The sequence below is a fragment of the Mangifera indica genome, chromosome 5, assembly GCF_011075055.1.
Source record: "Mangifera indica cultivar Alphonso chromosome 5, CATAS_Mindica_2.1, whole genome shotgun sequence".
Classification (NCBI taxonomy): Eukaryota; Viridiplantae; Streptophyta; class Magnoliopsida; order Sapindales; family Anacardiaceae; genus Mangifera; species Mangifera indica.
In genome coordinates, this window is record NC_058141.1 from 12,904,228 (window position 1) to 12,925,599 (window position 21,372).

General features: G+C 34.2%; 3 protein-coding genes across 4 annotated transcripts; 1 reads left to right on the forward strand and 2 right to left on the reverse strand.

Annotated features, from left to right (window-relative positions):
- Positions 1-521: 521 nt before the first annotated feature.
- On the reverse strand, positions 522-7,027 carry LOC123215672 (crossover junction endonuclease MUS81-like). The gene is given in 16 exon segments (XM_044635867.1): positions 522-810; positions 914-1,000; positions 1,472-1,709; positions 2,271-2,350; positions 2,593-2,751; positions 3,048-3,105; positions 3,581-3,729; positions 4,075-4,199; positions 4,303-4,437; positions 4,440-4,506; positions 4,844-5,075; positions 5,689-5,814; positions 5,913-5,999; positions 6,082-6,175; positions 6,263-6,351; positions 6,750-7,027. Coding segments are annotated over 16 exon segments (2,031 nt in total). The 5' UTR covers positions 6,950-7,027; the 3' UTR covers positions 522-705.
- A 486-nt stretch (positions 7,028-7,513) lies between these two features.
- Positions 7,514-11,820, reverse strand: LOC123216077 (ubiquitin carboxyl-terminal hydrolase 24-like). The gene is made up of 7 exons (XM_044636436.1): positions 11,432-11,820; positions 10,238-10,948; positions 9,736-9,923; positions 9,011-9,258; positions 8,652-8,797; positions 8,176-8,352; positions 7,514-7,908 (listed from the first exon to the last, which is right to left on the reverse strand). The coding sequence occupies exons 1-7, from the start codon at positions 11,444-11,446 to the stop codon at positions 7,687-7,689; spliced, it is 1,707 nt and encodes a 568-aa protein (XP_044492371.1). The 5' UTR covers positions 11,447-11,820; the 3' UTR covers positions 7,514-7,686.
- A 3,239-nt stretch (positions 11,821-15,059) lies between these two features.
- On the forward strand, positions 15,060-20,580 carry LOC123216078 (glycosyltransferase-like KOBITO 1). Of its 2 annotated transcripts, XM_044636437.1 has the most exons (12): positions 15,060-15,656; positions 16,411-16,560; positions 16,685-16,737; positions 16,942-17,050; positions 17,145-17,279; positions 17,419-17,463; positions 17,550-17,737; positions 18,163-18,304; positions 18,506-18,535; positions 19,176-19,222; positions 19,459-19,546; positions 19,951-20,580. In XM_044636437.1, exons 1-12 carry the CDS (start codon positions 15,282-15,284, stop codon positions 20,227-20,229), a joined length of 1,641 nt encoding a protein of 546 aa, XP_044492372.1. In that variant the 5' UTR covers positions 15,060-15,281; the 3' UTR covers positions 20,230-20,580. The 2 variants fall into 2 exon arrangements, with proteins under 2 accessions (XP_044492372.1, XP_044492373.1); XM_044636438.1 differs by lacking the exon at positions 18,506-18,535 and having other exon boundaries at positions 15,062-15,656.
- Positions 20,581-21,372: the final 792 nt, after the last annotated feature.

The window sequence follows — 21,372 nt, forward strand, 5'->3', positions numbered from 1 at the left end:
ACAGCGTTACAGAGTACTTTTTAAAAGTACAAAGGCCAAAAAACTAATTCCCACCCAAGGTTTATTAAATTTTTAAACTAATACCAGTTAAGTATTGAAAACTCAAACTCTCATCCATAAACTCTTAAAATTAACTGAATCAATTAGTTTCAAAGGTAAAATTATTATTTGATTAATAATATATTTAAAATCTTAAAACTTTTTCTCATTTTCACCTTAAATTTTAAAAACGAATAATTCCTTCTCCCACCCAACCCTAACCTACTGCTTAAAAAGTTTCATTTTTCCCCTAAGGTTTTTTTTTTCCTTTCTTTTCTCTGACATCCAAAATTGGTTTTGTTCTATCAGTGCTCTCTTTTTATTCTGTTGGTGCTCTCTCAAACGTAATTTGGCATTTTAGCGTCTTGTTGAATAAAAACTAGTCACCAACCTTTAATTCGCGTATTGAAAGCTTCAAAATATTGTTACGGTAAAAAGCCTATAAATTTAAATAATAACATACTATGTGAAAGACACGTTAATAGAAGTCAAAAAGGTTGAATTTGATTATACAGTTAAAATAAGTTAAGAGGTGTTGTAATTACATATATGCAGAAATTCCATAAAACATGGCCAGTTTAGAAGCAGTAGAACACATGCACCAATTGCTGCTCAAGGTCAAATGATCTGCAACTCACTGTCTTGGCTATAGGAGATCCGCAATGGTCAATTGCCCCAAACCAACTGGAAAATATTCCTACTGGCAACTGCACTGACCACATTATTACTCTTCTGCATAAGCATCTCCTCTTGGGCGCGAGAATCACCTTCCTTTTGGGATGATGCAAATAATTGAACAAAGTATGCATATAAACAAGATTATCAAGACAAAGAACAAAAAGAAAAGGTTTCTGATAAGGAAATAAGGACTCACAAGAAAAGAGTAAGCACGAGCCAGAGATAGTAGAGTTGGGTACAGATCCAAAACAGCTATGGCAATCTCCTCCGTTACTTGTGGAACCTGCACTAATTATTTTCAAAATTAGCATGCAAATTTTGTACAAATTGTCAAGAGAATACCATGATTATCATTATTTAAGGTTGTCGATATGTAAACTGAAGTCTGCATCCAGAGTGTAAAATAACACATTTACAAATAAATTCAAATCTTTTACTGTTGAAACAGATAATATGGCAGTAAACCCAGTAACAAAGAAAAGAACACATACAGCATAAATAAAAAAGCAAGGACAATTACAACTAATAATAATTCTGGAGATAAAACTGAAAATTTTTTTCCCTTCCTTCTATGCTTCCGTAAGTGCACAAGTCAAGTTCAATGCATGTTATATAAGCATGTGGACAAAAGTCCTCAATAAGCCAGAACTCATTTGTTAAATAAGGAGCCCTCTACAAATGGTTCAACTTCATTTGTGTTAACACTGCATGATACACTCTAACCTTCTTACAATAACAAATTAACAATCATTACCTGCATAAGCTGAGTGGCAAATACATCACTGACTGTCATTTTATCCAGGTCTTGGCACCTTTTGACAAATTCATTGAAAGGAGGACAGATCCCAGTGCGTTTAAGCTGGTCATCAGGTAGCTCTAATTTATAAAATTGAGTTATTGATTGTGTTAGATATGCATACTTCCTCAGTGTATCAGCTAAACCACTAGTTCTCTGCACATCAAATCCTTCCAAGATCTCTGTCGTAAAACAACTGCATATCACAAGATTTGAATACTATTAAGGTTGTATGATGTTCAGTTTCAAAATTATGGCAACCAAAATAAACAAAGATATTGAAAACGGGCTTTGATAAATCGAAGGACTCTAGATTGAGAAGCATAGACAACAACTATCTTCAGCATAATAATCAAAAGATAAGCAAACACAAAAATAACAATTTCCAGCTAGTAACAAAAAAGTACGTAATTGCAGATTTTGGAACTATTAGTGGCTCAAGCCACCGTAAAAGCATTGAAAATAAAACCTGTCTTTAAATTAAAAATGATACTCTTTTTCTAGATATTTGACGCACCCAGCAACTAATCAAATTAACATAAGCTGATATCTATTTGTAGGGAAGATGGAGGGCAACAAAATTTCAAAAGGCTTCTATACGTCATTATTATCTAGTAAACTTTCATTCAATAGCATTACAACACCTTCCAAAAGCATTGCAGGAGAACATGTCAAAAATATCATAAACAACAATTGCAGACATAATGCAATATTCAACTTATTAAAGGAAAAAATAACTTTATCATAAGAAACTTACGCTGTTTTGATGCTCTCAGAGGCCTCAGAGGAATTTGGATCACCTTCCACAAGGTATATCAGCTTCTTAAGTCCGCATCTCTAAATGATTACATAATAAAAAAGAATTAATAAGTAGACAATATGGCTAATAACTGCAGTTATGACATTGTGATTACATGCAGTAATGACAACATAATTGCACTATTAATATAGATTTAGCTTATAATTCCTCTAAGATGACAATATGGCTTGACATTCTGATTAAAAGAACACATGACATATAACTCTAGAAATAAGAAACAATGAAAGAAAAGATGAGTAATTTGAATAAGAAGCAGTACCAGGAGCCTCAGTTTCTGATCCCTGTAGCGATTATCCCTGATTGAAGAGCGCAAATCATCAATTTTCTTCCTCTCAACAATAAAATCCAGAACATATTCAGTATCAAGTTGTTTATGACAAGCAATCCAGACTCCGTCACCTACTGGTAACCGCCTAACCTGAACAGTAACCTTGTAACTATCATTGTTTATATCATGTGGATACCAGAAGATGACCGAACAATCAGACTTCCACTTAAGTGATTTTTAAACATAGATCAAGAAGAAACTGCGGCTACAACATAATGAGGCCACCTTAAAAAAGAGCCAAATACATAAAACAAAGACATTGGTGTACCAATGTGCAGCCCAAACAAACCAATCTCTGGACTTTAAGCTCCCAGAAAGTACATTACAGATCAAATGCAGTAAAGTTTTCAGCATAAACAATACAGAGAAGACTCATAAGATCTTACCTCTATTCGGATCTTGAATTGCGAGCAAATGTTTTCAATTATTCTTCTGGAACGAGACCTATAAACCAGAAAGTATATTCACTGATCATAATAGCAATTTGTGGCAAACATCATCAAGAAATATCTAAAACAGTACAATGGTCTAAATATTGCAGGAGGATGATAACATCTCCTCCATAAACTTCTGTAATCAATTTCAACTACTTATGCTTCCTTTTTTTTAATTAAAAAAAAAATTTGAACATAAACTCATATAAAATAGCTTTAAGTTATAATTAAGAAAATGATTATCCAAATTGATTATTTCTACAATCTATCCATTAATAAATTGTAAATACTCCATTCAGTCTATTGTGAGATAATAACAAAAAATAAGCCAGTAATAAGAAGAAGAATGAATTCTTGCAACCCAAAAAATTAATTAGTTCTTGCTAAGCAAGAATTGTACTCCACAGCATAGCAGATGCCGTCCACTGCGTTCTCAAAAAGTTGTGTATGCAGAGTTGAATAAGCAAGAGTCAAAAGTTACTAACCCTTGAGTGGCAAATTGTTCTCGATCATCTAAGATTAAGATAACTTCGTATGCATCCTCAAATCTTTCCCCAAAACTCAGAGGTGGCATACTTAAAACATTCATATTTGTTTGCAGACCATCTATCCAAGACTTTTGAGCTGAATAATCCTAATAAATTCAGTTGAATAATCAGCAATGCATAGATAATCATAATTTTATTCATACAAACAAATAATCAAATTATTACCACGGATTCAATTGAGCTCAACAGAACATCAATTCCAACCGCTTGGAGTTCAAAACATTTTTACCATTTCTTAAAGTTAACATCAACAATATTGCAAAAAGAATACGTGCAAACACTACTCATAAAAGAAGGTCATCCTCTAATTATACCATGCCACATGTCCAATCACAATGCTTAAAAAACATCATATATTCCTGCAACATAGATGCGAGATTTTCACAATGCAAAATGTAGTACTCTCTGAAGTTACCAATATGCACACATACAACAGAGGAACAAGCGTTCAAGGTAAGCATTTTTGGCACAGATTCAGCGGATAAATTGTGCATATTTCCACCATCACAAGCAGAATCAATCTGAGTACTCCGATTTCCAACAACATCTTCTTGACCTTGCATGAACAAAGAGCTCACTTAGAGGAATATGTTCAGATTTCTAATAAGTGCAATGGATAACTTCAATTTCATTAACATTCAACATATTAAGCTCATTACTGTGTGTGAATGCACAAGTTGTTGATGCTACATGGCAATCTTCTCTTAAATTCTGAGGATTCAGATGTAAACCATACACTTGATCTTCTCGAAGACGACATAAAACTGCAGGCCAGAGAGATGAGATTTCCTTGTGTGGGAAGTTTTGTGTTCTTCATTAAAAGCATGAAGCACTTGTTCCTTGGAATACCCCATGCATGTAAACTGCGGAGAGAGAAATCTAAATCAGACAAAAACTTCAACACAAGAAAGAGAAAGAAAAAGGGACAGCTGTAAAAAAACAAAAAAGAAGGAAAACAAAGAACAAAAACTGTGACATCCATGAAACATAATACCAAGATTGTACAAAAATGACACCTAGGCAGTATGAGCTATGAATTTTTCACCAGTGAACAAAAATGGTGACGCCGCAAATAAAGAACAAAGTAATGTAGGTCAGTGCCCAGAGTGGAAAAATGTGATGAAATGATCGGTGCCTAATACTGAAAAATTGTGGGTTGGCTGAACATGGAATTATCATAAAATCTAGTTGAAAACAAACCCTCTCAAGAGATGCAAGTGGAACATCAACTGATTTGCTCTGCTGACTCAAACTGACAGATTGCAATGTCACTTCTGCAGAAGAACTTGAGTTAGCAAGCTCTAGATCCGGTGTGTTGCATGCATCCAGATCAGAATCCTGTTCAACAGGCAAGATATCTATAGAATCTGTCAAACCAGATCTCATGAGACATTCACGTGCTGCTTCACGCCCTTCATGAGTCAGCATGTACCTGAAGAAAATCAGAGGCTCATTCTTCCAAACAGAATACATCAACTAAAATTATTTAAGCAAGCAACTTTAACCTTTTAAACCAATTCCATATTCCAAAGTGTAATCAAATTTGAAACATCAACTTTCTAACTAAAAATCATTAGAACTGCATGTAAATAGAGCATGACCCACACATCTAGCGAAAATAGCTAGGAACATATAATGAAATGTTTTTTCATACTACCAAACATATGCAAAGAGGCAAGCTTAAGATTCAATCATAAATAAGGTCAGCAAAATATCCATTCAAGTAACAGAAAAGTAGTTCTTTGATTTGATAGGATATAGCCAAAAAAGAATTTTAATGATTTTTTAATCCAAAAGCCAATCATTAAATCCATTAACCATATTGCTCTATCAACCTAACTAAAAAGGTATTTCTTTTCAGTTTAAAAGCATTACAAAAAACCCAAATCAAATAAGCCCAAGACCGCTGTCATATGTTACCAAAATCAATATAAATACAGAATTCTTTCATTGTTATTCTTTAAAACCCAAACACTGAAGCTCTACTAATTCAAATTTAACGATCTCAGATAGAAGTGACATAGTGAAGAAAAAAGAATACTCACTTTGCTGGGCAACTCGATTTCACAACTAGTCCTTTGGTTATCAAGGTTTTCATGCAACTCCATCCACTATACCAGTCCCTTGGAGTACATCCAAATTGCCCGGGTTTACCTTTTCCCTTCTCTGGCCTAAGTACATATAAATGCAGTTTCACGACGATCAATTTACCTCCATATTCACTTAAACCAATGGAGAAGAAAACTAAAAAATCAATGAATAAACATACATAATTGGTGCCCGAGAAAGACCACTTGCTTCAGCTGCATCAATAAGCTCTTGTTTATGCATAAATTCATTCCCATTTGCAGTACCCCTACAAAAAAATTATTTCAGTACACAGTTCATCACAGCTAGGGACAAAAGCATGCAACAAGGAAAAAGGACATGTAGTTCACCTGTATAAGGTAATCAACAAAGCATATGCCACAGAATTCCTTTGGGGCACATAACGTTTGGTTCCTTTATTCTTCGTTGCTTTACTTACTTTACCTAAATAATCAAAATGGGAATTGAATAAGAAGATTAACATGTAAAACTCCATAAGAATAACTACAGCAAAAGACATGAGTAGCTTACCCTTTTCAGTCAAGTTTTCTGATTCAGAACTGCCTGAAGTAGCATCAAAGAACTCTTGCACAAGCTTCAGAATCCACTTTCCCACACCCCTAAACCACAAATTCAAACCAAATAACTTCAAGTAGAATTTAATAATAGAAATCAGGATTACTTCGACATATAAGCAAGACATTACTCAACTCAACTTCAACATCTCTCTATTTCCCACGCTTTAAAGAAAAGCAATTTGAATAATACATCACCACACGATAACAAAATCACAACATTCACAGAAATTTCCTAACCCGCATAGTCTTATCTCCTCAATCTTCATTCTAGAATGCATCAACCGATACAAACACAAACAATTTTGGACGCAAAAGTACTTTTTCAGACTTCAATTGGGCATTTTATATAGTCCGCTTCGGTTGAGCACTGCTACTTGTAACTAAAATATAGCTATTAGTAGCAAGCAGTGGAACATTAAACTTATCAAAAGAAGGCATACTTGATTTGTGATAATTCTTTAAGAGTCTTGATGTGATTCTTTGCATTGCACACATTGTTATACGCCCTAGACAGAGTCATATCCAAATTCTCCGATAATCCTTTAGGCTTCTCCAGCATTTCTTGCTGCTTCTGCAACATGTAACTCGCCAATTCTTCATTTTCTGGGCACAAGACGCGCCTCTTGTCATGATTCTCCATCTCCGATTAAAATCTTGTTATGGTTACTGATTATTCAGACGTTGGTTGGGGATTTTGAATTGCGGTTTAAGATGGCGTGGAGAGTGCAAAATAGCGCCAGGTTTCTTTAAGTGGATTTAAAATTGTGAGCAACCTTCAACTCTTTTTGGGCCTGGGCCATTAAGTTTGGCCCATTAATGTTGGTTATCTAAATCTGCACTATTTAATTAGCCTAATTGTGTCGCCATTAAATTATGATGTTAAGATCACAAAATAAATTTATTTTTGTAACAACTATGAATTGGTGTAGCAAATAATGCAGATAATATAAAATTAATAAATTTATTATAAACAGGGCCATTGATGATTATTTTGTCAAATATAAAGCTTTTAAGAAAATAATTATATATAAAAACTTAACAATTATTCATATAAAATATAATGGTTGATTAAGTAATTTTAAATGGTACATTATTTGATTGTATTTTTTTAGCTCAAAATTTCCAATGTAAATAAATTGTCCACGTTTGATTGAATCGGTTTTATGAAATATGCAACTGGAAGTTATAATATGATGACAAAAACTTCTGTAAATTCTCAAATTCGTATAAAACAAAACTGCAAATCAGTTGCGAATTGCAACGAGCATTCATAACGGAGGAACCATACATTCATAGGTGACATAAAAAGCAATTTCACAAAAGAGGTTTCCCTCGACAACCTGGTATTTAGTATTTTAAAGGACTTCTCCTTTGTCTTTATCCTGGATGACAAAACTCCTCTGCAGCCTTCTCTACCTGTCTGTAGAATAGGACATACGCTTGGTCATGCAATACCTGGCTTGTCCCAATGGCATTCACATTGGCGTCATCAAAACGTAGCCATTGCCCGTTAGAATAACGAGCATCTGCGGTATAATGCCCTTTTGAAGGCTCTCTTCCATGGTGGGTAATTGTCGCAACAAGTCCGTATTTTCGGCCCTGCAAATGGAAAGCACGAGGGAAATCAACTGATAATTCTTAACCAAATCAGTATTCTGAAAACTGAAAATTCATTTCATGAATTATTAAGAAATCCATTCAGAAACTAGGTTACTAAGGACGAAAGGATTTCAATTCCCATTGTTATTAAATAGCATTGAAAATAAGTTTCTTTTAAGGTAAAAACTAGGGAATTAGGTTCAAAGCCTTTGCGACCATGACCAATAACCAGAAATCAAAAAAGTCACTATAGAAGCACTGGATTACCTCAGCAGATGGAGTAACCAGCAGTTCTCGACCCAGGACCAATTCAAGTGGAAAATGCACAGGTTTAAGCAACTTGGCGCTCCCCTGGCTTCCATAACTAAATCGCATCAGGTGCAATATCATTATCTTTGGCAGAGTCTGTATCTTAACAGATTTTTTAGCTGTCACAACTCCCGCCTGAAAGTTGGGATTAACAGTCATCCGTATCATGCATATACAGCAAGATCTATCAATACCCAGGAAACAAAGATACACAACAGCTTTATGAAAACCTCTAGGCTTTATGTAGCATTTGGATTTAAAAATGTATAAAGATACTAAATCCAAGTAATGTAATCAACATTTATATAAACTACTAGTATGGAAGCAAACCACACATCATATACACAAGAAGGTCCTTACACATGTGATATTGGAATGCAAAAATGACATACAGTATCACGAAAAATAATCAAAAAATTTATAGACTAAAATACCTTCCCAGCTGCTGATGTTCGATACCCCTCAAGATTTTCTGGTGCAGAAAACAAATGAAGTGCATCCTCAATTGTACGAACAGATTCTGAATGAATATCAAGGTGGAGCAAGAGAAATGGTTGAACAGTAGCAGAAGCTTTATTTCCTGATAAGACAAAAACTAAATAAAAAGGAAGAACTATAGGATATATACTGCAGAGGGGGAATCTTGCAAGAACAGAAATATGAAACAGGGTTCACTTTTGCTGGCAAATGCAATAACTTTATCACTATTTAAGTTATTGTAAACAAAAAAAGATCCCCTGAAATGTGAAAACCAATTGTTAGCAATATTCTATCTAACCCATAGAAATCAAACCTTTTGCCTTGACTACACTTTTCAATTGTCCTCCAAAAATATCACTAAGCTCTGAACGAACAAAGCTTTGTGTTCTTGTCACAGCAGATGTGTTCTTTGGGCCAACTGTCTCCCATTCATCATCTTCTGCAGCAGAGACAAGTGATGACTTGGCTCCATTGGAAATAGCAATCTGTCCTTGAAGCTTAAGTAATTCATCATGCATTTGATCCATTATAAAACTTAGAAACTCCTGTGCGTCTTCCTGCCTGAAAATGGTAAGTATGTCAGAAACCAACTTACAGATCACCCGCATGTTCATATTACAGTTCATAGGTAATAGCAATGAATGTATAGATGTAATGGATACCAAGTCGCTAGCTAGTAAAAACAAATTTTCAAGTTCCATCTCAACTCATTTTTACGCTTTTAATCAACTGAACTGACATGTAATGTAACATTATACAGTCTCCCAACCACAGTAATCACACTGTGAGGATAGAATTAACGGAATATGATTACAATGAAGAACACAAAAAGCAGGACAGCAGAAGATCAAGAGAATGGAAATGCAAAAGGAGATATAAAGAATCATCCTAATAGAAAAGGTAATTATAAATAAGTTTTAGATCCACAGAGCACAGCAATGAATAATCTACAGTTAAAGGCTAAACTGTTACCGATTAAAAGAAATATCTAATGATAAATGGAACAGAAGATTAACTAGATCCAGAAAACACACAAACCTTGGTCTGCCAGATATGCTGCTTGGCACATCTGGAGTAAAACTCTTAAGAACAGATTCAAACATAGCAGGACTAAAGGGCCTCCCAGTTTCAACATAAGCTGCATCTTTCTTCTTCATCCTTGGACTAGAGGGTGTGCTGAATTCAGAGATGAACTCAAAAAATGCAGTTAACGTGGGATATCCAACCTAACAAATTATAAACCAAAAAAACAATAATAAAGCTTTAGGTACAACATACTTTAGTAACAAAATCAACAATGTAACCAATTTTATCATTAGCTGATTTCTGCACAAAATCATAAGATGCACTAAATATATAACAAAACAACACAAACAAAGAAATAAACAACCTTAAGTATATAGAAGGTCTCAAATAAAATGAAAAAGAAGACTAAATGAAAACTGAGGACAGATATGTTCAACACACACAACCATGTATAAAGCATCTCCGTCTTTATCACACATATAGATTAAATTTTGAACACAAAAAAGGATCTAACCTTTGGTATGTCACGAACTTTAAGTCCATGCAAGAGCTGAACAAAAGGGTAACATGACAATAGAGACTGCAAAGATGCATTAAGAAAGCATAAATTTCCCAAATTGATTAAACCTCGAGGCAGTATGTCTCTACCACTTTTAACAGGCTTAATAGTTGTCTTATAGAACTCTTGTTTCGACACGGATAATGATGAACCATATGACGCCCCATTCTGATACCCATCCTTCACACTTGCAACATCAAGGACATGAAATTTTGAACTTGGGTGTGAATATATATGACTGCCTTCATTCTGAGATAAGTTTAATGAGGTTAAATCAACACCATCTGCTTTCAGTTCTTTAACACCATTAGTGAGGGCAGAGCCATTAGTAGAATTCTTAATATTTCCATTTTCTATTGTGCCCTCTAAAACTCTAGGAAAGTGATTACTTGGTGCATTTACAATCTTCACTTTATCATCCTTCCTAACTGGAATTGAGGGCTGAAGAACAACTGCCCCGTTAGCAGCATCCAACTGTCTACTTGGTTCACCATTCAAACCACTCAAAGAACCTTCAGTCAAATCAGAAGAACCAACCAGCAAATCTTTCTCATCCACGGGCTTTTCAGCTCTCCCAGACAAAACAGGCTTTTTAGCACTCCCAGATGATCTCTTCACCTGCCATGACCTTGTTTCATCTTCAGTGAATGACCCAAACACTAGTACCTGCCATCACACAGCAAACACCTGTTGAACTGCCAAAACTTAAAAGAACAACACACACAACAAGAACCAACTCCTTCAGTGACAGCATTCTTCACGTAGGCCTATTCAACCTAGCTAAATCGCAAGGAGTATAACATTCTGTGAACTGAATCTATGTAAACATAGATAATGTCCAAATCAAAGAAACCCTTCAACAAGATAGTTGGACTACACTAGAGCTTCATAAGTCCACCACATCCTTCACCATTACAACCAGCTAATAGCCTATACTCTCACTACCAATTCGTTCGCAATTAAAATATGCTCAGCTGCAATCGACAATTTCTCCTGTTTATCCTTCAGCCTTAATATATTTCAGACCTTCTCATTCATATTTAAATTAGTTTGCAATAAATCCAAGCATACAAGATCAATACATTACATAAATCTAATTTTTTTTTTCCAATTAAATGATTAAGAAATATAAAGAAAAGTAAAGCTGACCTTAGAATCAGTCATGTTTTAAATGCGACGTAAACCTTAGAAACAGAACGAAACCTAGATATGTGACAACGATTAAAGAGAAAGAACGCGAGAGGTATAGAAAAGGGAAAGGAAACAAATGAAACTAGGGTTTGAGAGAACCCTAGAGCAGCAGAAGCAGGCAAAGAAAGAGTGTTGATTGAAGACATGAAAAGATGAAGAAAGATTGTTTTATATTTGAAGAAGAGAGAGAGCATTTAACGAACCGACCCTCTCCTCTCCCTCTTCTTCTTCCTCTTTCAATTAGCTCTTCAATTCGGAGCATCGACTGAGAAGAAAACAACTTCTAGTGTCTCCTCTAGGGTTTGGATTTTGTTTTGTTTAGCCTCATGAAGAAGGAGAATGCCTTGGGGAGTTGTATGGCTAAGGTGTTATTAAAATAAGGCCCAATTTCAATTTCCCACCCAAACATTGCAATCATTTTTACCCTTTAAATTTGAAAAATCCACCAACAACTCACCTCTAAGTACCATTACCTTACAATGCCATGATTACTCTTGGATATGAAAAATCCAGCAAGAATGATGAAGAAAGAGAATAAAATGGCTATGCGTTTGATGTACGTTGGAAAAGATGATAAGCTTATTAATCATTTATATGTCGTTGCCCAATGCCTTATATTATAGGCTACTATTGAATGTGTCTCAAATTGTTTTAGGGCATACAAGTTATTTAAAGTTGAGAGGTAGTTTTGTAATATTGTGAATAAGTATGGGTATTCAGGTAATTCCTCGGTTTATATATTTTTACTCTTGGATATATATAAACTGGTCATTTTTTACCTTGATTACTCTCTCTCACATACTTTTTCTTCTCAGATTTTCCTTTGGTTTGAGACATGTTCATGTCTCTTTCAATGTCTTGCTAGGGTTTGTCTGGTTGTTTTGGTCTTAGTCAATTTTGCTCTATTCAGTGATAAATCTCTAACCTTTTTTAGTCCATATTTCTTTGTTATGATTGATAGATGTAAATTTTATACTTGGAGGAAATGTTGTTTAATCTTCATACATTGATATTATATTAGTGAACTGATTAAAAAAATACTTTTATCTTGAATATAGGATTTCATTTATGAAATCCGAATCAAGTAAATGTCATTATGTTCTTGATTTTTTATATAACATATTTAGACAAATCTCATATTAACAAAATATAAGAAAGATATCGAGTATATATGCATATCCCACATCGTTTAGGGATGCTAAATAGTTTATGAGCTCTTTAAGTTGTCAAAATGTATTTTAACTTATAAAATCTATTAAAGTAGATAATATCTTAACAATTGATCAGATATAATATTTTGATAGTAGATCAAACTGTTAGATTATAAATATTATATTTTGATTATTAAATGATCTTGTAAGCAAGGTTTTCAAAACCGGACCAAAATAAAAACCGTTTTAAGTATTAGTTTCGATTGACCAGTTGAACCATTTGAACCAGTCGGTTAGACTGGAATTACAATTTAGTCATAAAATCTACATTTGTACATTGTTGCTTTGCTTACTGTTTTCCATACAAATACTCTTTAATTCGTAATTTGATCACAATACATATCTCCATACATTCGTAATTTGAATTTCAATATTCATTATTTACAATAATAATTGTTATAAATTGTCATATATTGGTTCATTATATGTAAATAGGGTATCACAGAAGACTGATATTCAATTTTCAAATTCTTAGAAACTAACCACATTACGAATGAAATACATTCAATCTAGACATTCAATACAGATGTATAATAAAATTATAAATTCGTAATATAAAATTAAAAATTAACAATAAATCAACTAATATTTTCTAATTGAAAATTTATATTTGTTTATATAAATTGACCTATTATTTTATATAAACCAGGATAGCTCCTTGTTCTAAATTTAAAAACAATAAATAATTCACTGTACAAATATAAATCCATGCCATGCAGTTAAATTTGAAAAATTTTCAAACGTTTTCCCAGCCTTAATTAAGCAATTGATCTAAAAGTTTACAAAGTCTTACAAAACACCAGCTTCCCGTCGTTGCCTGAGAAGTCGCCGGTCACAATAGCAACGGAAAATCATCGTCTTCAGCCACCGTCTGAGCCGGAGAAGTCGCAGTAAAACGTTGCAAATATAGCCGTGAAACTACTGCCTTGTGAGCCTGCAAACCAACACACCTCGGCGGCAGCGTCGTCGTCATCAACCACCATCGTTGGCAAGGAACAGGAAATTCGGCTGTGAAATTCGTCGGCTGCAGCAATTGAGATTGTGTCTGCGTGCATTGCAAGGAACAGGAAAAAAACAATGTTTTTATATGCAACCTTGAACCGGATTCTGCTGGACTGGGTTGGACCGCAGTTCAGAAGAGAATCGGAGATTCAATTGCCGTCCAATCAGATTTTTACACTAAAATGGTTTATCCTTCAACAGCACTCGACTATAGTGCCGGTTCACGGACCGACCGGTTCGATCGGCCAGTCCGGTCCGGTTTTTAAATCCTTGCTTGTAAGCCCCAATATTGAAATTGGTTGTGGAAACAAGAGATAAATTAAAATATTGCCTAAGTCCCCTTAATTCAAGTATTTCTCAAGATAAACAAATATAAATCAATATATATAAACTAATCAAGGTAATTAATCATATTGTTAATTTTCTTAGGATAAAAGAAATGAATAACATATAAATTAATCAAGGTAATTAAACATTTCAGTAATTTGAAAGCTTCACCAACCCTTGAATCGAATCATTTTGCAACTCCTCACAAAGTAGCAAGGATTCCACTCTTTCACATGGAAGCACCAAGATGTAATAGTGAGTATTTTAGAGATTGCTCATGAGTGCTAGCATGGGAATATTGAATGGAAAATTGTGAAGAAAATTGAGAGAAATATTTTTTTCTCTCACAAATTATAGATAGCTAGACCAATAGATATGTAAAATCCAACCATATGTCAAACTCACAAACTTCATTCTAATTTTCCAACTTCTATTATTACCATTTGACACATAGTATTGTCAATGTAGAATGCATGTTACATACAGCCACATAGGTAAGTAAATAAATTTAGTAATATTTGGCATAAAGCTAGAAAACGAAAAATATATTTAAAAAAAAAATTTTAATGAGGCCAAAAGACTTATTCCCACCCAAAGTTTAGTCCAATCCCAACCCACATCTATAGAAAGAAAAGAGATCATTATAAACAATAAGAAAGAGCTAACTAATGTTAGGAAGAAAAGAAGAGATTGTCAGAATTTAATAGTGATCGAAGAAGAAAAAAAAATACTTAAATAAGAAAAATAGTCTTCTTTTAAAATTAAAAAATTAAATAAAAATAAAATTATTAATTTTTAAAATATAAAAAAAAAACTAAAATAAATTTATATATTTTTTAATATTAATGTTGAAACGATGATTTTACCATGGTATATAACATAAAATTTTGACAAATGTTTGATGACAGGTGAATATTTAAGTTTTTGAAACTTCGTAGGTTGAGTTTGAGAATAGAGTAAACCTTTGGTGGGAACAAGTTTTTTTGCCTTAAAATGAAGTAAACAGTGAACAGAAGATACAATTTTTATTGGTAAAATGTCAAATCTGATTGCCGTTAATTGGATAGGAAGAGGCAGGGGGTCTTCGTCTTCCGTTCGCTCAACACCCTCAAATTTTTATATATATCTCCCCTGAAACTGACATCCAAACAAACCAATCAATCAAAATTCAACTACACTTGTTTTCTGCATCTTGTTGATCTTGTACAACACAGCAATCACAGCACTGCTTGGGAGATCTCTTTCTCTCTCAAGTCTCATCCGCCGCTATGCCGACTTATTACCAGCAGCACCACCGTGCAACTCCTTTACTGTCTTCTTCTTCTTCCTTCACTTCGAGGCTTCTTTTACTTCTCACTGTCCTCCCTCTTTCTCTCGCTTTGTTAGCTTTCTTTCTCCAATGGAAAGGCGACGCTGGTCTTACTGATCCGACAACCGCTACCTCTACCGTCTCTCGCTGGGCTCCTCATGGGTCCCAACTCCAGAACCATGAGGTGTTTCCTGGTATGGAGTCCTCTCCTCTGTCGCCTAAAGCTCATCATTTCTCGCGTTCTGATTGTGCTAAACTTGTAAGGAGCTCTTCGCCTTCGTTTCCTTATTACCGAGACTGGAAGCTTGACTTTGACTCCGATTTGAAGCCCAAGGTACTCCTTTTCTTTCAGCTCTTTTCAATTGTGGGATTTTAAAGTTAGGGTTTCTTTCTCTTTATGGTGGTTTGTTTTTGAGTTTCTGTTAAATTATTGTTTTCTGACATAGATCTGATTTGAGTTCTGCATTATTATTTTGTGGATGCTGCTGGAAAGTGTCTAATCGAATGTTTGATTGGTTTTTTAGTGAGATCCTAATTTGAAGTGTTGATCTGTGTTAAATGTTAGCTTTTTGTTGGGGTTTGAGAGGCAAGTTCAATTTCTAATAGTTTATCTGGTTTGCTCTAAAATGAGTAAATAAAGACGAAATTTAGTTTTAATAATAGTTATAAACTATTTAGTAATGGTTGATCCGTTGTTCTTTCCATTCATTTCCAGATTACTGTAACTGGAGATTCATATGCTGATTTAGTATTATCTTTAACGTTCCGATTTGAGTTCAAATTTTTAATTTAATAGCTATTTTAGCTCATTTGGCAACTAGCTATTGCATTGAAAAAGGATCTTATAGTGAAGCTAATGATGATACCCAATATATATTGACTAAAAACCAAGTTATGATTCTGAGTCTGATTGCTAAGTCAAGTTAGTTAAAGTTCTTAGGATAATCTTCTCTTAAAATTGTTGTATTCTCTAATATGAGGTGCCCTCTATTTTTGTTTATAATGAGCTCTGGCTAATTGAACCATAATAGTTAATCAGTCTGTAAAAGCCATGTATAATTAGGATTATTGTTCATGTGTTCATGTAGATATGTATTACAACAAGTACATCAGCTGGCTTGGAGCAAATTCTGCCATGGATGTTCTATCACAAGGTCATTGGAGTCACGACATTTTTCCTCTTTGTAGAAGGAAAGGCTGCATCTCCTGATGTGTCTAAAGTTCTTGAATCTATTCCTGTGAGTTAAATAACCATTTCCTTTCATCAATTTGGTTTGGTTTTTAATATTTTCCTCTGTTTTTTTTTTCATATTCTTTTCATATATATATATTGTGGCTATTAAATTTGCATTTCTTTTTCAGGGAGTGAAAGTAATTTATAGAACAAAAGAGCTAGAGGAGCAACAAGCTAGAAGGTTGTTCAAAATTTCCATATTTACTATTATAGATTCTTTATATTCCTTTTTTTTTTTTTTTTGCCAGTTTAGACCATTCTCATTTTATCCATGTTCAGCTCAAGCAACTTGTTACTTAGAACCTTTTGGACTTGACTTTTATATTGCCTCTTTTTTGAGATATTTGTTTCATATTCTAACTCTGTTTTCTTTTGGGATCATCAGTCGCATCTGGAATGAGACATGGCTGGCAAGTTTCTTTTACAAACCCTGCAATTATGAGCTGTTTGTGAAGCAATCTCTCAATATGGAAATGGCTATTGTTATGGCAAGGGTATACTTTTTTGAACAACTTTTTTTTGTTATTGATGAATGAGTATGGATTTTAATCTGATATACAGTTTTCTGTTACTCATTGAAAATATTAGGATTCTGGCATGGACTGGATACTTCATCTTGACACTGATGAACTAATACATCCAGCTGGTGCTCGTGAGTATTCGTTGAGGCAATTGCTTCTTGATGTGCCCGGAAATGTGGATATGGTTATATTTCCAAATTATGTGAGTGCAATTATTCATACTATTAAAATGTCTTACTAGTGATGATATTAATTTTAAATTTACAAAAATGACAAATCAATCATTATGTTCTTTTATGATATGGCTTGACATATAGATGATGATATGTTTTTTCCTCCAGGAGAGTGGTGTTGAACGAGACGATATTACTGATCCTTTCAGTGAGGTATTTTCTTTATTTTGAATCTCCAAGATTTTTGTCTCATTTTATAATGTTTGGTATGTTTCTTATCCCCGTCTCTTTGTGAACAGGTATCAATGTTCAAGAGAAACTATGACCATCTTCCAAAGGATACATACTTTGGTATGTATAAAGAAGCAACTCGGAGTAACCCAAACTACTTCCTGACTTATGGAAACGGAAAATCAGTAGCTCGAATTCGTGATCATCTTCGTCCTAATGGCGCACATAGGTGGCATAATTATATGAAAACCCCAAAGTATGTAATTTGACCATACTGTATAATGACAGAATTTAATATGTTAATCTAGTAAGGCATACATCATTACACATACATGCTAGGAAGGCATAAGAATGCTTTTAACTGTTACACATGCTTAGATATGCTAGTATGGTTGGGAAAGTGAGATTTTGTATATATGTGCATTTAAGAAGATAGTGATTATATGGATCTTTCTTATTATCCTCAAATTTGAGCAACTACAAGTTTATTTCACCTCTATGGTTCTATCCCTCTCCTATGCTTCCAAAGGATTATAGCTGCACATTAATTTGATCATGTGCCATTTTTACCCTTTTTGTGCTATTTGCTTGCTGTTGTTTAATTATCATGGGAGCATAAATAGTAGTGTTTTTCTAAATGACTTTTTGATAACAATAATTGTGCAATGTTGTTCCTTTCAGTGAGATCAAATTGGAGGAGGCTGCTGTTCTGCACTATACGTATGCTAAATTCTCTGACCTAACATCCAGACGTGATCGGTGTGGCTGCAAGCCTACAAAGGAGGATGTCAAACGATGCTTTATGTTGGAGTTTGATAGATCTGTGAGTTTAAAGTTGTCCTTTGTGTTTCTTGAATATTTTTTTCTTCTATTCCTACTATTTTTTAATTGAATAGCTGGCTCACTAATATGAACAGGGAAATCATTTCTAGCAGTTTAGGCACTATTTCTATCTGTATTTATGAATGGCCTTGGGGCTCTCTATCATGTAGAAGACTTGATAGTTTGTTTATGTGCAATGTAGAGCTGTAGTGTGGCCTCCAAAGATAAACCAGTAAGGGAAAGACAGTTGCTGACATAGAAGTATCTGATGATTTAGGAAATTATGATGAAAGACATAAGGAAATGCTGTATATAGAAGGGAATGGCATAGCACAATATATGTCATTGATGTTTGATAGGCTGAAATTATGATGTGGGTGATAATGGTGATGTGAGCTACCCCTTTTTTATAGTTTTCATTCATATCGGGCAGTTGATTGCCCAGTTGGATTTACCTGAGTTTGGTAATGCTACTCCTAGTTGGCTAATAATAAAATTTTGAAAATGAAGGGTTCCATGTGACTTTCAGATTTTTAGTGGTTGGGATGTCATAGTGACATGGTACCTGATAAGCTGTATACTTACTTTCTTACTAACTGGGACATTTCTGGTGTAAAATTATTCTGCAGCAGGGACAATAGTAATGTGTGTTAGAAGAAGTATATTTCCATATATTTCTGCTTTTTATGTGTTTCTTTTTTACCAAGTCCTAAGATTTGAATTAAGCTTGTGTGGCCAATCCTCTTTTTGTTTCTGAAATGAATGACAAATACTGGGGTTAAATAACTTTGTTTGTCAGTAAAAAGTTTTTTCTCAATTTTAGTTCCTTTTGATTACTCTCTCTGTTTTAAAGTAAATGTTATCCATTGCAGGCATTTATAATAGCTTCAACTGCAACTGAGGAGGAAATGCGAAATTGGTAAACACTTGAATGCTAAGATTAATTTTGCTCCAATTATGTGTTTCGTCTCAATTTGAGTTCATCATACAATAATTTATGAAAGTTTGCTCCCAATATATCTTGCCCCAAATGCTTTTGTTGCTGCTAATTAACAAAGATTCGCTCCCTATATATCTTTTTCCTTATGAAAGTTTTTTCTCTTCAGTCTTCTGTTTGATGAATCAATAAAGATTTACTCTTTGTTTCTGTTTTAGGTACCATGAGCATGTTGTGTGGGGTGATAAGGACCTGAAGCTAAAACTCCTTAGGAAGGGAATTCTAACTCGCATATATGCTCCCATGGTAAGCATGGCAATGCTATTTTTTAAATAATACTTGACAGAGTAAGAGTAATATAAAATAAAAAACTACTATTTTTCAAATGTTCATTTACCGATTAAGAGAGAAGATAGTGTGAAAAAGAAAAAAGGGTTTCCAATGTGAAGGTTCTGGGACAGTATTGTAATGGAGTAATTTTTGGATGAATTAAATTATTTTCTTAGAAGCAAAGATAGGGGACTTACATCTGGAGGGGTAAAAATGTCCATACCATTAATGAATATTCAGAGAACCTTTTACATGTCTCTTGGGATCTTTTCTGCAAGAAAAAGAATTGCTTATTTTGTGTGGTACCCAATAATCCGAAACTCCCCTTAATTCCATTTTTGTTATTTCTTATCAATATTCTTTTCCATTTTACATATCAGGTTATAGTACAAGGCTTACAGGAGTCAGGTGTCTTCACCTCTGTTATTCAATCTGCCCAGACAACTCTTTCAAAGGACAAGTTTTTGGAATCAATTGATAGTAGTAATTCATCAAGAACTGTTGCCTCTGAATTGGATTCCTCGAGAAAGGTTGGTAGAAGCAAAGAGTACCAGGCAACTCTTCGTAAGGTATTGGATATTGAAGCCAAGTCTTATGAAGCAGCTGTTCCACCATTGTCTCCCCCAGGATTTAATGATGACCATCTGATAGACATGTGATAGATTTTCCGGCATGATTGCTTCTGTTTCTCCTTCCTGTTCTGGATGGCCAAGTTATAACTAGATCTCTATTTAAGGGAGGAATCAGGAGAGAAAAGGCTGAGCAAATGGGTTCGTTTTTTGGTACATCTGTCCTTGATTCAATTGGTTCTTCCCGATCTTTCACCAAGCGCTGCTGGGCATTCCGTGGAGAGAATTCTGTTAGTCTTTCTGACCATGGCAAGTTGATTTTGCTAACAGAAATTTGGCCTTGAATTCTCGTGTATAGAAAGTCACAGTTTTACAGTTGAAAATATTATCATTGTATCTTGATTTGTTGTCCATGAACTAACTAAATCATTTTCATGCGTATATTGCAAATCATTTCAATGAGATGAAACCTGACTTTGGATGCAGGACTATTGCTTGTTAAATAATCAAAGAACCTCTACTGTACTAACTAACAAATGCGAATGCACTTTTGGTATATTTCAAGCATACAGGTAATATATTATCATGTAATTAGAAAATTTTGAATCTAAGATAAAATAATATTTAATCATATAATGATATATTATTTATGTATTTTAATTATGTATAAAAAAAAAATTATATACACATAGTATTATACAATTAAACCAACGACCACGTCCCATGAACAAAAGCAACAACCAAATCAAGGGGGCGATAGTGGCGACCTTGACAGACAACATACCGTTGAGCACATGCATCTGCCAACAAGAAAACGGATTTGGAGTGTTCACGGGGTCCATGCATTGTCGGATCAGGGTACTTGCATGTTACCAGCAGCCTCACGACAATATTTGAGGTCCCGAAATCAAATTCCAACATTGGATGGCCCCTGTGAATCTCCAAAGCCGTCTCCTGTTGGTAGATGCATGTGCCCAACAGCTATGTTGTCTGTCAAGGCCGCCATTGACGCATCTTTGATTTGGTTGTTGTTTTTGTTTATGGGATGTGGTTGTTAGTTTAATTAGTTGATTTTGTGCGTGAGGCGATTGATGAATTAGGTTCTTGCCTGCTATAATTTATATTTATTAAATTATTAATTTTTATTTTATTTAAAATGAGGGTAAATCTAGTATTTAGATTTTTGAAACTCAATCAACTAAAAATTCTAACAATAATTGAATCTTGGATATA

What these genes read in the sequence shown, in the direction of transcription:
- LOC123216078 (XM_044636437.1), top strand. Translation starts at nt 15,282, where the DNA reads ATGCCGACTTATTACCAGCAGCACCACCGTGCAACTCCTTTACTGTCT. An exon ending in TGGTTATATTTCCAAATTAT is followed by an intron (nt 17,280 to 17,418) that starts GTGAGTGCAATT and finishes TTTTTCCTCCAG; the next exon opens with GAGAGTGGTGTTGAACGAGA. An exon ending in AATTATATGAAAACCCCAAA is followed by an intron (nt 17,738 to 18,162) that starts GTATGTAATTTG and finishes TGTTCCTTTCAG; the next exon opens with TGAGATCAAATTGGAGGAGG.
- LOC123216077 (XM_044636436.1), bottom strand. An exon ending in AAGTTCGTGACATACCAAAG is followed by an intron (nt 9,924 to 10,237) that starts GTTAGATCCTTT and finishes ATAATTTGTTAG; the next exon opens with GTTGGATATCCCACGTTAAC. An exon ending in TGGTTACTCCATCTGCTGAG is followed by an intron (nt 7,909 to 8,175) that starts GTAATCCAGTGC and finishes TTCCATTTGCAG; the next exon opens with GGCCGAAAATACGGACTTGT.